The sequence below is a fragment of the Lepidothrix coronata genome, unplaced genomic scaffold (assembly GCF_001604755.1).
Source record: "Lepidothrix coronata isolate B3197 unplaced genomic scaffold, Lepidothrix_coronata-1.0 Scaffold44, whole genome shotgun sequence".
NCBI classification, from domain to species: domain Eukaryota; kingdom Metazoa; phylum Chordata; class Aves; order Passeriformes; family Pipridae; genus Lepidothrix; species Lepidothrix coronata.
Window position 1 is genome coordinate 1608377 of NW_016690224.1, and position 15199 is coordinate 1623575.

The window sequence follows — 15199 nt, forward strand, 5'->3', positions numbered from 1 at the left end:
CCACTGAAGGGTACTGGGGGCATCCTTGGCACCCATTCAGAGGGTGAGAAGAGCCTGTGTTTCCTTTCCTGCCCCTCTGCTCTTCCTGGGCAAAGGTATCAGGTGAAATAATGGTAATGAGGTATCAACTTGCTCTGCTGGGGCTGGTTTTCCAGTGGGATCTCCATAATCCCATTTGTCAGGCATCACACCTGTTTTCCTTACAGAGGAACAGTTTCTTCTTGCTGAGCTTAAGCATCTGGCTTTTTTTTTTCCCTTGGAGGGAACATACTCAGGCCCAGGCAGGAATTGTGCTCTCCATTGCTCTGGGAATGCCAAAGCCCATCTTGGTATCTTGGGGAAGCTTTGCTGTCCCTTAATAACACTTAAATATTGAGTGTTTGTGGTGCAACCGTGGTGTGCTCTGGCTGCACCCTGTGGCCTCCGAACTGGTGGATTTCTTTACTCACTTGCAGAAATCCTTTGTTAGGAGTGGTCTGTGAACAGCCTGGACAGGTTTTGCCTTGACAGAGGTTGTTCTCACTGCCAGGCCTTGGCATATGCCCCTTGGATGTGCTGCTCCCCCAGGCTCAAGATGCCTCCCCAGCTTGGCATCACCTCACTTTACAACAGGTAGCGCTTTCCTCTCCCGGCTTTTTGGCAGAAACCAGGTGAAAGTAGCTGTGAATGGTGGTGATTCATTCCCTAAAAGTGCTTACAAGCAGCGTTTTCCCGGCTTTGCCCATTTGCAGCCCTGTAAGAACTACTCTCAAACGTGATGCTCTTTGGATCAGGCATAAATCATCTTCAGCAGAGAGGGGGGAGAGATTTATTTTGCATCGTGCAGCTGTTTGCCAGCCTGCAGAAAGCCTCCCTTTCGCCTTGTGAGCCGAGGAGGAGGAGGAGGAGGAGGTTTGCTCATTCTCATTCATGAAAAGCCGGGCGGAGGACTGGGAGCCGGGAATGCTGGCGGATGTGCTGCCGCAGCTGATCCCCCCCTGCGTGGAGGCGCAGCGGGAGCCGTGCCAGCCCCTTTGTGTTTGTTGGCTTGCACAACAAGAGCTGTGGGATGTTCAGCTCCAGAAATATGGGACAGCGCCTGGATCAGTCTCGTACGGAATCATCCGTTCAGGAGCTGCTCGGACCTTATCCAGGAGAGCTCCTTATATTACAAAATAATCCGGGTTTGCCAGGCTGGCCTCTGGCAGGGAGGCAGTGGATATGGATGTACCTTGGTCCGACAGGCTGCTCCGGGATGCTGCTCCTGGAAAGCCTGAGTTTCTGGGATTTGCTGGGATTTTCTCTCTCTGTAAGGGAGAAGGAAAAAAAAAGATCCATTAAAACTTGTCCGGAGAAGCTGTGGCTGCTCCATCCCTGGAAGTGTCCAAGGCCAGGTTGGAGCAACCTGGTCTAGTGGAAGGCGTCCCTGCCCATGGCAGGGGGTGGAACTGGGTGGGCTTTGAGGTCCCTTCCAACCCAACCATTCTGTCATTCCATGAAAATTTTGTTTTTGGTTAATATAAGGAAGAGCTCATGTGGAGTGAGCGTGCCTTCCAAAGAGGGAATATGTGGTAAATATTTGGAGTTAAGTGGATGTTTTTGAGGGGTTCATTTGAGCTTTACATCTGATACTTGAGCAGTCATGAATCCCACAGCTGGTGCTGGCTGCAGATGAACCTCCTTGTGCCTGATGTCTCTCCCAGTTTAGTTCCCTCCCTCTCCTTTATCCTCTGTCCCACCAGCCCCTTACCTCGGCTGGGTTGGGAACAAATCGATGCTGCTTGTTGAGATCTTGTTTGTGGAATTGGACTTTGTGTCAAACCCAGCTCAAATTAATCCAGTGAAGGAGTATTTTTAGCTGCAAGGGTGGATGGAGCCCGTGGGATGCATGAGCTGGATGCTGATGAGGATTGTAGGACAGGGACACTTTGTGTGGGGCTTTTTTTGGCTGGATCCTTGTCTCATGGCATAGAGAAGGATAAATAGGAGCTGAAATCATCTTAAACATGACACAGCAAGAGCACGTCCGGCTGGAGTTGATGAAGGACTTGTCAACTGCTGGGTGAGGAGGAGGATAATCCCTTGGGCTGGTTGAGGGACACAGGGACTGAAAGCTGTTGGGCAGAGGGATCAGAGGTCCACGTTGGCAGGGATGAATCTGCTGCTGTCCCGTCTCACTCCCTGCTTGGCCTGGCTCATGCTCAGGGGGTCCCTGTGCCAGCTCTGGTGATACTCCAGTGATGGTGGTGGTGATGCTCCAGCTGCACTCCAGGAGGAGCCTGTTCTTCCCAGCTGGCACAGGAGCACCTGCAGGCACTAATTGACTCCGTTATACATCTATAATTGGGTGCCATCAATAACACACCGAGTCTGCTCTGCTGCCTAATGAGTTCCAGCCTGCTCTTGGCATTGAAGGAAAGATCTCAAACCACCCAAAGTCAGAAATTGATATTTCTGGAGGGTGCCTTGCATGGAGCTGGTTCTCCCAGGGGTGAGGTGACATACGGCTCCTGGATCCCCTCCAAAAGTGCTGTGGCTTAACTGTCTCCCCATGGGTCACAGCCTCTCACCTTTCCTCTGAGAGGACCAGCTCTGGAGCAGGATTGCATTTTAATTTGGCTGCTTATTGCTGGGATGACACATAGATAATGCTGGAGCAGATGGCTCTAATCACAGGGGATTAAGTCATTAACCTTGGTGACCAGCAGCAGGGAGGCTCACTGGGGACCACAGCCTCAGCTCTTCTTCCTTGTGTGCAGACAACATAAAAATAAAATTAGGGGTCAAGGAAGGGCAGGGAGGTTGCTGGAGACAGGCAGGAATGTCTCCTGAGATGCCGACTTCTAAAGGAGATGAGGTTGATTCATGGCTGGGAGACAGCTCATGCTGCTTGAGTTTTTGTGGGATTTTGGTTGGGTTTTTTCCCTAAAAAAAAATCCTCCTCTCTTATTTCCAAGGCTGGGATGACCCTGTAAAGTAACAACCTCCTGTAACACATCCTGGGAGGCAGCAAGCACATGAGCATGGAATGGGATATCTGGAAAAACACAGGTCCCTGTGGCCTCTGTGGGCATCTCCTCTCCATGGTGAGGGCTCAGCCTGGAAAAGCCCAAATGGTGCTTTACCTTTAGTCACCTGCAAACTTGTAGGGGAGGAAAATTGCTTCTCATTTCCCATCCCAATTTTAATTATGTTTTCTTTAATCTGTAGCTTGGCTGCTTTTCTTGTCTCTTTTATGCCATTAAAATTAGCCTTAATTTAATATTCAGCCCTTTAAGGCACATGATTTCCCCATGGAGGCAAAGCAGTGCTTAATTCTGGAGGCACTTTGTGACCTCCTTTGTGTTCTACTGGAGTTTCTTTTGGCCATGGATGTGGTTTTTTTGGTGGCTGAGTCTGTCCCTGCTGGTTCCCACGTGGTGCTGGGGAGCACCTGGCTCATCATGCCCTGGATCAGGTCGTTCCTCATGGATCAGGTCCTTCTCCTACCCCCTTTACAGCATTAAATGTCCTCCCTGGCACAAAACCCATTAAGCACATCTTTACCATTAACTTCTGAGTGGCAATGAATATTTAAACACAACAAACTCTTGTGTGCCTGCCCTGCTGTTAAGTCTTGTTTTCCAGGATCATCAGCACTTAATTCCAGTGTCTCTCTGTCCTTCTCTGCATCCCTCTGGTCCTGGTGCAAGAGAAAACGCTGATGCTGCAGCACTGAGAGTTCCATCAGATCATTTAGGTTGGATTTGATGATCTTGGAGGTCTTTTCCAAGCATTAACCCAACACTGCCAAACCCATCACCAGTTCCATCCTGTCTAGGATTGAGCCCAGCCTAAGGTGGTCCCTCATCCCTGTGGGGATGCCACAGACCATGGGAGATGTTTGCAGGTCTCCTGTGACCGTGAGCCCTTCCCTGCCCACTCCAGGGCTCTGGAGTGTGGGCAGGAATGCCTGGGGAGAGCTGGCTCACTGCCTTGGGGCTGCTCACCTTCCCCTTCCAAACCATATTTATGGGGCTGGGTCGTTAATATGTTATCATTAATATGTTTTATTGCTGTTATCTCAGGTGCACGTGGAGCATTTCGGATGCAGCTGCTCCTATCTCGCTCCCATCAGTGACTAATCCGTATTTCTTTGGCGGGTGACGGATGTTCTCCCGCTCCACAGGGCTGGCTCCGGGTGCTGGGCTGAGCCAGCTCCCTGCTACCAGCTTCAATTACTCCTCTCTTGGCTTTTTTCCCCCCTGTTTTAACAATTTGAAGGATATTTCCTGCTCTTTAAGGGCAGTCCTACAGAGGCCAGAGGGATGGGCACTTGGAAGGGCAGACAATGGCAAGGAAGGTGTGTAGCCCTGGAGATGTGTGAGGGAGAGGGATGAACTGGAGGGCAATAAAAATGATAAAGAAATCATATCTAGGGGAGAGAAAAGCTTTGGGAAAGGCAGAAAGCTTGGCAAGAGCAGGGCTTCCCTTGGTTATTGGTGGGAGACCGTGTGGAAATGGGGCTCTGGAGGTGCTGGATGGAGCTGGAAAGAAACCTGGGCTATTTGCTCCTGGTTATTACTTAATCAGGAGCTTCCCAGCCCAGGGGTCCCAACACAACACCCCCTTTCCCAGGGCTCTTTCTGCCAAGCTCACCCCAGGACTTGAACTTTTTATCCACTTCTCTCCCAGCAGCGTTTGAATCATGGAAAAAAAAAACAAACACCCCAATTTTTCCTTCTTGAAGGGATGTTTTAATTAAGGAAATGTGCTTGGCTTGCAACGGGTGCCACAGGTGTGTGTTCTGACTGCTGAGCTCTTCCACTGGTTAAAAAAACCACTTAAGGAGCCGCTTGTGCTAAATGAGAGACTGGGAGAGATTTTGCAGCTAAATAATGAATCTCTTGAAATGCAAAGGCTTTTTCCTTTTTTTTTTTTTTTTATCCCTTTGATTGTGCCATTTGTTCTAGTTTCTATAATAAGTTTGTTTGGGCTTGCAGATTTCCAACGGGAAGCTGCTTTGCTTGGAGCTCTTGCAGCACAGCCTGGGGGGGGATTGCAGGAGGTGCTTGTGCTTCGCTGCTTGGAAAAGAAAGGGTTTTTTCCCCCAGAATATTCCCCCTGGTGAGGTGGGAATGATGTGCTGCCCCAAAAGCTGGAGGTTGTTGGTTGGTTGCTGTTGGGGGCTCTTGGTGGGGACCCTGCACTGCATGGGCAGGGATTCATTTCATTTAAATAAGAAACGTTTGGGGAACAGCCAGTTTCCAGGTTTTTGTTGGAATACTGCTGGCTGGGGGTTATGGGATGAGGCAGCTCTGCTGAAGTCGCTGGGAGCTCCGTGTTTGCAGCAAAATGTGCTGGCCATGGAGCTTGGGAAAGGCACCAAGGGTGGGTGCTGATGGGTGGGGATGGACAGTCACATCTCAAGTAAATCCCAGAATGGTTTGGGCTAGAAGGGACTTTAAAACTCATCTCATCCCACCCCTTGCCAAGGGCAGGGGCACCTTCTGCTAGACCAGGTTGCTGCAAACTCCATCCAGCACTGGAGCACCTTCTCCATGAAGTGGAAAAGCACAAAATCCCCTCACCATGGTCCAAGGATGTTATTTTTTAACGAAAGGCTGCAAACCAGAATTGCTGTTTTTAGAGCCCCCGTGGTCCTGTCGCTGCCAGAGCTGCGGGCGATGGAGACTGAAGGAACTTGTGAACTCCTCCATCTGCTGTCTGGTGACACTGCAACTGTGAAAACAGCGATTTCTCCCCACTGCTGGCTCCGTCTGGCTCTGCTGCTGCCCACCCAGCCCAGCAATCCCATCTCCCTGCTGGGAACGGGCTGTGCAGGTTCATTAAGAACTGTCAGGAGGCACCTCCACACTGGCAGCCTGGAGCCCATGGGGAGGAGTGGGAGATTCCCTGGTGGGTTTTAGCAGAGCTGTTGTCTCCCACCTAACCGAGATGATGTGATAACGTGGCTTTGGTTGGATAATGTCTGCGGAGTCATGGAGCTGCATCCCCACATTGGACTTGATGTGGTGGCTGGTGAAGTGCTTTGAGATGCTCCTGTTGACTGCAGTGAGGAATTTCTGAGCTGTGCTAGGCTGCACGTCCCACAGTGCTTTATTTTAGGAAGAAATCCTCCCCTGTGAGGGTGGTGAGGCCCTGGCACAGGTTGCCCAGAGAAGCTGTGGCTGCCTCATCCCTGCAAGTGTCCAAGGCCAGGTTGGACAGGGCTTGGAGCAACCTGGGCTAGTGGAAGATATCCCTGCCCATGGGAGGGGGTGGACTAAATAATCTTTAAGATCCCTTCCAACCCAACCCATTCTATGATTGCATGATTTTTCCCCCTCTTGCTGCTGTTCCTTCATCAAGCTTTTCCCCATGGAGCCCATGGAATACTAGCTGTCCTGCAGGTGGCTGGACACCAAACCAGAGGCACCCTGTGTGGACGGAAGCTTTATGAGCCTTTCAAAGGTGTTGGCAGCCAAGTCACCATAAATCCAAAGGTGTCATCAGACATGTGGGAAAATGTCTTTCCAACGCCGGGTGTTTTTCGCGCCGCGCCGTGTTCGCGGCTCTGTCGGATTTGGGTCAGGCTGCCGAGGGGGATGGCGGCCTCGGGGGCTGCTCTCTCTGGTGGGCTTGGATCTCCTCCTCCCTTCCTTCATTCCTGCTCCTTCCTCACTGAATGGCATAAATAATGCATCCTTTTTCCCTTCTCATGCTATTTTTAGGGCCAGGATTCTGGGTTAACCAAGCGTACGATGCTGGCAGCTCCCTCCTTCTTCCCAAACTCCTTTTGCGAATGCTGGTTTTCCAGAACTTCCCTAACTGTTCATTTTTTTTTTTCTGCCTTTGCAGGAACCAAAGGTGTGTTTTTATAACCTGTTCTCCAGTGGGCTTTTAGCATTTCATTTAAAGAATTTCCATAATTTCCACTATAGGCAATATTTTTCCTTAATTAATAAGAAAGCTAATTTATTCATTCAGTCCTTACTAGAGCCCTTCCAGGATTTCTTGCAGCTCTTTGTGAGCAGTCACTGGGTGGAAAAGTTTCCATTTGGGGACAAAGCTGCTTCACTGATGCCAAACTGCTCTCTGTAGAGATGCTGCCTTGGATGGATTTCCACATGCGTGTACGTGGAGCTGGGGCTGGTGTCAGCTCTCTGGCTGCATCAGTGGAAGTTAATATTGTGCAATATGAAGTATAAAGGACGTGCTGGAGTATTACATCCCACTGGGACGTCTTTTCCCCTGGTTGCATTCCCACAGTTGGAAGGGGAGATTCTCTACCGGGAGCTGCCCAAGGAAAAGGAGCGGCCGGACCAAAGGCAGTGGCTGCCCTTCAGGAGCAGGACCCTGACCCCAATATCCTGAGCCTTTCCTGACATTCCCTGTCCCCTCTTTGCCAGGAGGCTGATGACCAGGCTGGAGGACATGCGCCGGAGCGTGCTGGGGGACGGGGTGAACCGCTGCATCCTGTGTGGGGAGCAGCTGGGGCCGCGTGGGTCTGCCTGTGTCGTGTGTGAGGACTGCAAGAAGGTGAGGCCCCTCCCTGTGCCCTGCACCTCCCCGGACCCCCACAGCACCCCCCAGACCCTCAGAGCTCATCCCTGATCCCCACAGCCTGTTGCCCCCAAGGAATCCCCCAGCAATCGTTCCTGACTGCAGGAACCTGCTGCAGGGATGCTGTGTGGACTGGCTGGCTCAGGCATTGTTAATTCAATTTATTTTGTAATTTCGGGCTTTTAGCAGTTGGAAATTATAACTTCGAATGAGGTTGGTGCTTGTGAGCGAGGGAGTCCAGCAGAGTGGAGCTCCTGTAGCTCTGAGCACGGAGAAAGGAGGAGTTTGCTTTGCCACACATGGCTCACACAGAGCATCAGGACGATCCTTGGGGAGGGTTTTATTGACAAATCTGGGAGAGCATCTCAGCTCTGGGGGAACCTCAGTCTTTGGGGGGATGTTTCTTTAGCCCCACGTCCCTCCACACGTGGCATGAGAGGACATCTCCGAGGGTTTCTGTGCTCACTGGTGCTTGTGCTGGGAGAGCTCTCGTTAATCAGCCCTCATTAACATCCCACTGGTGGTGCTGGTGTGGTGGGACCTTGCGGTGGCCAGAACTTTGTTTTCCCTGCAGAACGTCTGCACCAAGTGCGGGGTGCAGACCACCAACAACCGGCCCCACGCCATCTGGCTCTGCAAGATCTGCAGTGAGCAGCGGGAGGTGAGTGTGGCCCCCCAGGCTCCCCCTGCCCCATGGATATGGTCCCTGCCCTTGGTGTCACCCTGTGCCCTGTCCCCACCCCAGACCTCCCAGATGGGACCAACTGAAGCTCCCAGGGATTTTCAGCACCACTAAGCCTTGCCCAGCTGCTCGAGTCTGGTTCTTACAGCATGGTCTTGTTTTCTACATAAAATGACATTTATTAGTCCAAAACAAAGTCTTGGTGTCGCAGAGGCTGTTGTGGGCAGAGATTGACTGTCTGCTGCCTGCAGCATGAGCCAAAGAGTTAATTAATTAACAGCATGGGCTGCAGGGTGGGGATGTGGAGTTGTGTGTTCTCCACCTGCTGGTGCAGGGGGATGAAGTCCCCAGGACCCCTCCCAAGACATGGATGCCAGCCTTCTCCCTGCTCCCCCAGGTGTGGAAGCGCTCTGGTGCCTGGTTCTTCAAGGGTTTGCCCAAGCAGATGTTGCCCCAGCCGATGCCTGTCAGCAAGAACAAGGGACCCCAAGCCCCGAGCGAGCCCAGCCCGGCAGAACCGCCCACCCCAGACCCCAAAGTGTCCTCCCGGGCACCCACCCGAGGTAGGTGACAGTGGGTGCTGACCCCCCCAGCATTGGCAGGGGTGCTGCCAGTGTGGTATTGGGTCTCTCCACATTGTTGGCATGGGAAAACTCTGGGAAAAAGCACCAGAGCAGTCCTGTGGCTGCTGCCTGTGTCCTAAAGAGCGTAGAAATGGTCCTGCTGCCCTCCCTGCCTGCGAAGGCTTTATCCAGGCTGTCCAAGTCGGGGGTGGACGGGGTTGCAGGAACATCCTTCAGCAAAGCAGCCCCGGGTGGGGATCGGGAGTTTGGGCAGTGCCTGGGTATGAACACGGTGACGGAGAAGCCTGGGAAAAACAAGAATAAAAAGGGAAATAAGGGTTGGTGTTGGGGGGAGTGTGGGCTGCAGCTTCACCCCTTCTCGCTCTGTTTGTGCCCCCAAGGCCAGGCGGAGGCCGGGCCCCCCCCAGCCGAGCCGGACGCCGAGGGTAAGCACCGGCCTTCACCCTCTCCCCGTGCCACTGCCCTGGTGCCGCCTGTGCTGAGTCCCCTCTCTCCTTCCCTCCATTCCCATGACGTTTTCCCGCAGAGTTTCCCATGGGAGGCTGCAGCAGGACCTCTCCTTGCTGCTGCCGCCCACCACGCGGGGACTGAGTTATTCCTGGGCTTCCCCACCCCCTGCACACGCCGGGGCTGAGCGGCTGCGATTCCAGCGCTGAGCGGAGCTGCCTCTGTGGGTGGTGGGTCCTGCTGTGAGGGGCAGGAGATTTTCTGCTTATTTAATGGCAGTCCTTGGAAAACCTCCCGGAGAAACTCCTGGAGGTTTGTGGGGGCTTGTGCATGTCTGCAAGGGATGGAGCAGCTGAGCTGCTCTGCTCTGGTTTCCCCCACCGAAGGGCACCAGCACAGAGCTGTGCCCAGGCTTGTGCCGTGCACGGGAGGCAGAACAGGGGGAGGATGCACTGGGGGTTTTTTTGTGGTAAGACCTTGCCCCTCCACCACTTAGAATCATGGAATAATTTAGTTTGGAAAAGCCCTCTAACACCACTGAGTCCAACCGTTCCCCCAGCAATGCCAAGGCCACCATTAACCCATGTCCCCAGGTGTCACATTTACATGGCTTTTAAATCCCTTCAGGGATTGTGGCTCCACCCCTGCCCTGGGCACCTGTGCCAGGGCTAGACAACCCTTTCAGTGAAGCAATGTTCCCTAATATCCGACCTAAACCTCCCCTGGCACAACCTGAGGCTGTTTCCTCTTGTCCTGTCCCTTGTTCCCCAGGAGCAGAGTCTGACCCCCACCTGGCTCCACCCTCCTGTAAGGGAGTTGGAGAGACTGAGAAGGTCTCACTGGGAGTTAATTTTGAGTAATATCTCCCATTTTCACAGTTCCACATCAGTGCTGAGGTGCTGAGGATTACAGACCCCTCCCAACAGCACCTGCCCCTGGCTGGACAATCATTAAAATGAGAGCAGCACAGTGGCTGCAAACCCTCCTCTTCCTCTCCTTCATTACAAAGAAGGTAGTAGGGGTTTGAGAGGACATTTCCCCTGGTGTGGTCCCCTCCATCCCACCCATCCTTTAGCTCAGGGTCTGTTGTGACAGTGGCCGTGCTTGAGTTCCCAATTGTGGCTCCGTGTTGGTGGCACAGCGTTTTTCTGAGCTGTGCTCCCTCCAGCCCACACGATGGAGACACATCCTATGTGTCTGGGTGGTGTTTTGGGGTGAGCCCCATGGGGTGGCACCCACTGTGGGTACCTGGGATTGGTCACAGCCCTGTGGGGAGCTCCAGATGAGCCTGTGCCCAGCCTGGTGCTCCCAGATGATGATCTTCCCCTTCCCATGCAGCAGCACTTGGGGAAACCACTTAATTAAGGTGATTTAATCGCAACAGTAGCTGGTGCTGTTGAACTTCCCAGCCCCACAACAGGCAGCTTTTATTGAGCTCTGGCTTCTGCAAGTCCGGGAGGCTTTGCCAGCTCTGCAGGTCCCTCCTGGTGCTCAGCATGCTCACGTTGTGCCCATGATTTTCCTAAAGCTCCCTTGGAAATTTATTTATTGCACTGCTATTTCTGCACCACGGGGCTCCTGGGCCTGGATGCTGGTTTCCACTCCTCTCTGCTCTTCAGCATCCCGGTGTTCTTCCCTCCCTCCTCTCCCCCACCTACAATCTGTTGCGTTTCGCTTTCTCCGGTGACCCTGAGAGCCCAGCCAAGGAGAAACATCCCATTTATGTCACAGCCAAGATTTATACCTGGCATCTCCAGTGCCAGCCAGGTGAGCGCCGGGACCTTTTCCATCACATCTGTGGGTTGCAATTTGTCACCACGGAGCGCTCTGGGCACCCTGGAGCGTGTGGCTGGGATTTATCTGCTGGGTGATGGAAGTGAGAGGCAGAGGCAGCTGCCACCCTTGTCTTGTTAATAAACGGAAGATGATCAACAAAAGGAAAATATGATCCCCCTGTCCTGGGGACTGTGATGCCTTAGGGGTTTGATGGGTGCTGAGGACTGGGTGATGGATGCCTCTGGCCTTGTTTTCCCATGGGATTCCTGCATCTCTTGGTGTTCCCATGGTTTGGTGTGTCCTTTGGGCTTTCCTGACCGCTGTATGAAGGTTTGGTGGTGCAGAGCCCTCCTGTTGCAGTCGCCAAAACTCTGGGGGTGATGCTGTAGTGGCTGTGCCCATCCTCTTTCTCCTCCTCTTGCTGACAGCCAGACTGGGCTTCACCCAGGGGTGGGAGGTTGGTTTTCCAGCCTCACAGCTGCCTTTATCCCTCTCCCGCAGGCAGCGACACGACGGCATCCCCCAGGGGGAGCCGCAGGCCGGCCGAGGGCCGGGCGGGTCCGTGTGGCAGCGAGGACACCGGTGGGGACACCGAGAGCCGGGACTACGGTGCCGAGAGCGGGGTCAGCAGGAGCCCTGGTGAGAACTGTGCTCCTGCATCCCTGTGCCTGCTTCTGCACCCTTGGGAGGAGAGGGCTGGGGGGCACAAGGCTGACAGCTGTCTAAGGGTTGTCTGTGCTGATTCTGCCCCTTCTTTGCAGGTGTGAAGAGAACCAACTCCGTTCAAGCCTCACGGCCGCCCCCACCAGCCACTGCCGGACCCGCTGCGGGTCCCGCGCCGGCAGCAGCACCCGCAGGTAGGATGTGATGGGGATGCAGCCAGGAACAGTCCCTGGGGACACCTCAATGCCTTGTTTGTGGAATTGCGGTGCTGGGGTCGGGGAGAGGGCTGGAAGCACCTCCCAGTGAACTCCCTGGTGATGCTGCGTTTGTCCCCAGCGCCGCCGGCAGCAGCGAGGCCGGGCCCCGGGGCGGGCGGGCGGTTCCCGGAGAGACAAGGTAAGATCGAGCTGTCTGTGAGGGGCTGGGGGGCAGAGCCCACGGGGTGCTAACGGGGTCCCTCCCGCAGCGAGCCCACCGCTGGGACCCTCAGAGCCGGCCCGCGCTGCCGCCAGGGAGGAGCGAGGAGGGGGCTACGCTGCACCCCCTGCCAGGGAGGAGAGGCCGGCCTGGCAGCCCCCCGCCTTCCAGCAGCCCCCCGCCGCCACACCCGCATCCGCAGCCCCGCAGCGGCAGCAGCAGCAGCAGCAGCAGCAGCCCCAGGAGGAGGAGGAAGATGCCAACAGCTATGACTCTGATGAAGGCAGTACGTACCCAGGGTGCATGGAAGGGAGGGAGCTGTCCTTTGGGAAACATGGGAGTTTGAGGAGATGATCGCTGGGGGAGCCTGACTCGTATGGTAAGGTGGTGGGTGGGTCTCCGGCTGGGAGAATCCTTGGGGAACTCTACTTCCCTGTGATCGGGGCAGGGTCTTGCAGGCTGTCCCTGCTCAGTGCAGTTCGTGCAGCCCACGGGATCTTCAGTTGGTTTTGCACCAAACACTGAGCTCTGATGTGATGATTCAGGCTCTGAGCCTACGTCACCTTCCTGTTTCCATATTGGAGTCCCTAAGGCGTCTGCCTCTTTCCATCTGAGCATCCTTTGCTCTGAGAAACACCACTGGCCTGTTTAGGAAGGGCTTGGTGGCTGCAATCCCTTTGCACCCTGAGATCTTGGTGTTCAGCCATTTGCTCCCCTAAAAGAAAGGGAATTTGCTGTGGGAGGGTGAGCATCTGTGGGAGAACCTCCTGTGTGGGAAGAGCTGCTCGGGGCCAGGAGCAGGTGCTCGGGTAGGAGCAGCTGGACCCAGCTGAGGTTCTGTGCCTTCTCTTCATCCCTGTCTTTTTTTCCTGGTGATCACATGAAGACAAGCCTGAGTTGGTTCCTCCCATTTTGGGGGCCAAGCACTGACTCTCAACCTTGGGAGAAGATGCTGTCCCTGAGCTGGTTTGTAGGGTTAGTCCTGCTCTGCCTGGTGAATATTGAATCCAGCTCCAAAGTCCCAGGCTGCCCTCCCTGGGCAGTCCCTCCTCTGTAAGGCTTTGACCAGAGCTCCCGAGTCCAGTTGGATCTGTGGCAGTTTGGCCGGTGCCAGCACAGTCTCGTGTGCGTTAAACAGCTTCTACATTTGACCCACAAATCTTTCTAATTATTACTAATCAGGGCTGACTAAATGCAGTTATTGGCTGGGGTTTTAACAAGATTCTATTTCCAATTCCTCCTCCCTCTCTGTCAGCCACGCTGGGAGCTCTGGAGTTCAGCCTGCTCTACGACCAGGAGAACAGCTCCCTGCACTGCACCCTCATCAAGGCCAAGGTAAGTGCTCCTCTTTTTTCCCATTTTGTCCCCAATTTAAGTCCATCTGGCTTCCAGTTTCTTTGGTGTGATGAGATGGAAGCCATGTGGCTCCTGACAGAGGCTGCTCCCTTGGGAGACTCAGCCTGACCCTGTTGGCACAACTGCTTCTGGCTGGGGAAAGTTGGGGGGCTTTTCCTTGAGTGGATCCAAGAAATCTGTAAGGATGGTGAGGCACTGGGATGGCTTCCCAGAGAAGCTGTGGCTGCTGCATGCCTGGAACTGTTCAAGGCCAGGTCAGACAAGTCTGGTGAAACGTGTCCCTGCCCATGGCAGGGGGTTGGAACTTGGTGATATTTGGGATGTCTTTCACCTCAAATCATCCTGTGGTTCTATAATTTTATGATTTTTCCTCGAGTGAGTCTGATGTTTCAGCACATTATGGCACCCATGACTGCTCGGGGCAGAGAACGAGGCTCTTGGTTCACTGAACACGTTTTCTCTTTGCTGAGTTGCTTCATGGACAGCTTCTTCTCTTCCCTGGCTCAGCTGAAGGAGGATTCATGTGCCATGTTCTCTTAATCATCTTTTAGGGCTTAAAACCGATGGACTCCAACGGCCTGGCTGATCCCTACGTGAAGCTGCACCTCCTGCCTGGAGCCAGCAAGGTGAGGCTTTGCCTGGTTTGGTGCATTTTGGGCTGGGATGGAGCAGAGGTTTCTCAGAGCCCCTTCAGGCCCCTTCCTTGTATCAGATTTTCCCCCTTGATTTCTCGCTCACTGCTGCTGTTTTACCCTGGGGGTGTCTCTGAACAGTGATGATGTTCACAGATGCTCTCCCAGACCCAAGGAACAGCTCATCCTGCAGGCAGGAATCTGCTCAGAGATGAAGGGATGCTCCAGAGGAGGCAACACTGTTAATGCATCACAAAACATCTGACCAAGAATCTATTTATTGCCAAAATTTGAACTACCCATTTGCTTTGAAGCTGCAACATGTTCTTGTTAGAGCTGGGAGGAGAGAACTGTTGAGGAAACTCTGGCTCCGTCATGAAAATCCCTGGAAATCTCCCTCCCCAGCCCAGCTAAGCTGATCTTAGTGGGGCAGCCTTGGAGGAAGGGATGACCAGAACTGGCCCAGCAGTGCTGGCTCTTTGCTCAGGGGGTGCAGAGTTTTTTCCCTGCAGCAGATTTTTGCTCAGAGTAACTAAGTATAAAACAAGGGGAAAACAGAAAATAAAGCCATTGGATTGATATTTACAGGTTTGCTTTTAAGCATCTGGGATTTCTGATCTTGTGCAGAGTAAATCAAGGTGTTGTGATCTTGGGAATAGCTTTGATTTCTGTTGCTCTCATTTGCTGATTTTTTTTTTTAAATTTTTTTAATGTTTAACATGTGTTTGTGAAAGACACATGATCAAGTGGCAGAGCTCCTCGATTCCCCATCTGCCACCTCCTTTAGACCATGAAGGCTGTGACTTGAACCCCCAAAACCTGCGTGGTGCACCTTCTTCCTTGTACAAGTGTCCTTGAGGGAATAGATCCCAGGGAGTGACAAAAACCAGGCAGTGAAGGCTGCCCTGGCCACCACGTGTCACCGAGTCCCCGGTGCTCCTGTAAAGGTCCACCTTGTTGGGTTGGTGATGCTCACCTGGAGTTGATGCCTCACCAGCACAACCCAGTCAAACCACCTCTCGTGAGCCAGATGGGATGGAGCATCTCTGCCAGGAGCTGGGATTTCGGTGGGGGGAGTTCAGGGGGGTAGTTATGCCGTGGTTTGTTTGTTTGCCATT

The 15199-nt window shown here is 53.5% G+C and overlaps 1 protein-coding gene across 1 annotated transcript in view; it reads left to right on the forward strand.

Moving 5' to 3' along the window:
- Positions 1–15199, forward strand: part of RPH3A (rabphilin 3A) — a 32385-nt gene that overhangs the window by 10702 nt on the left and 6484 nt on the right. Inside the window, exons 5-13 of the mRNA XM_017814477.1 lie at positions 7371–7500; positions 8099–8185; positions 8604–8773; positions 11492–11652; positions 11775–11870; positions 12025–12072; positions 12143–12379; positions 13349–13428; positions 14001–14075. Coding sequence (XP_017669966.1) covers positions 7371–7500; positions 8099–8185; positions 8604–8773; positions 11492–11652; positions 11775–11870; positions 12025–12072; positions 12143–12379; positions 13349–13428; positions 14001–14075 — 1084 coding nt within the window. The remainder of the gene's footprint in view (positions 1–7370; positions 7501–8098; positions 8186–8603; positions 8774–11491; positions 11653–11774; positions 11871–12024; positions 12073–12142; positions 12380–13348; positions 13429–14000; positions 14076–15199) is intronic.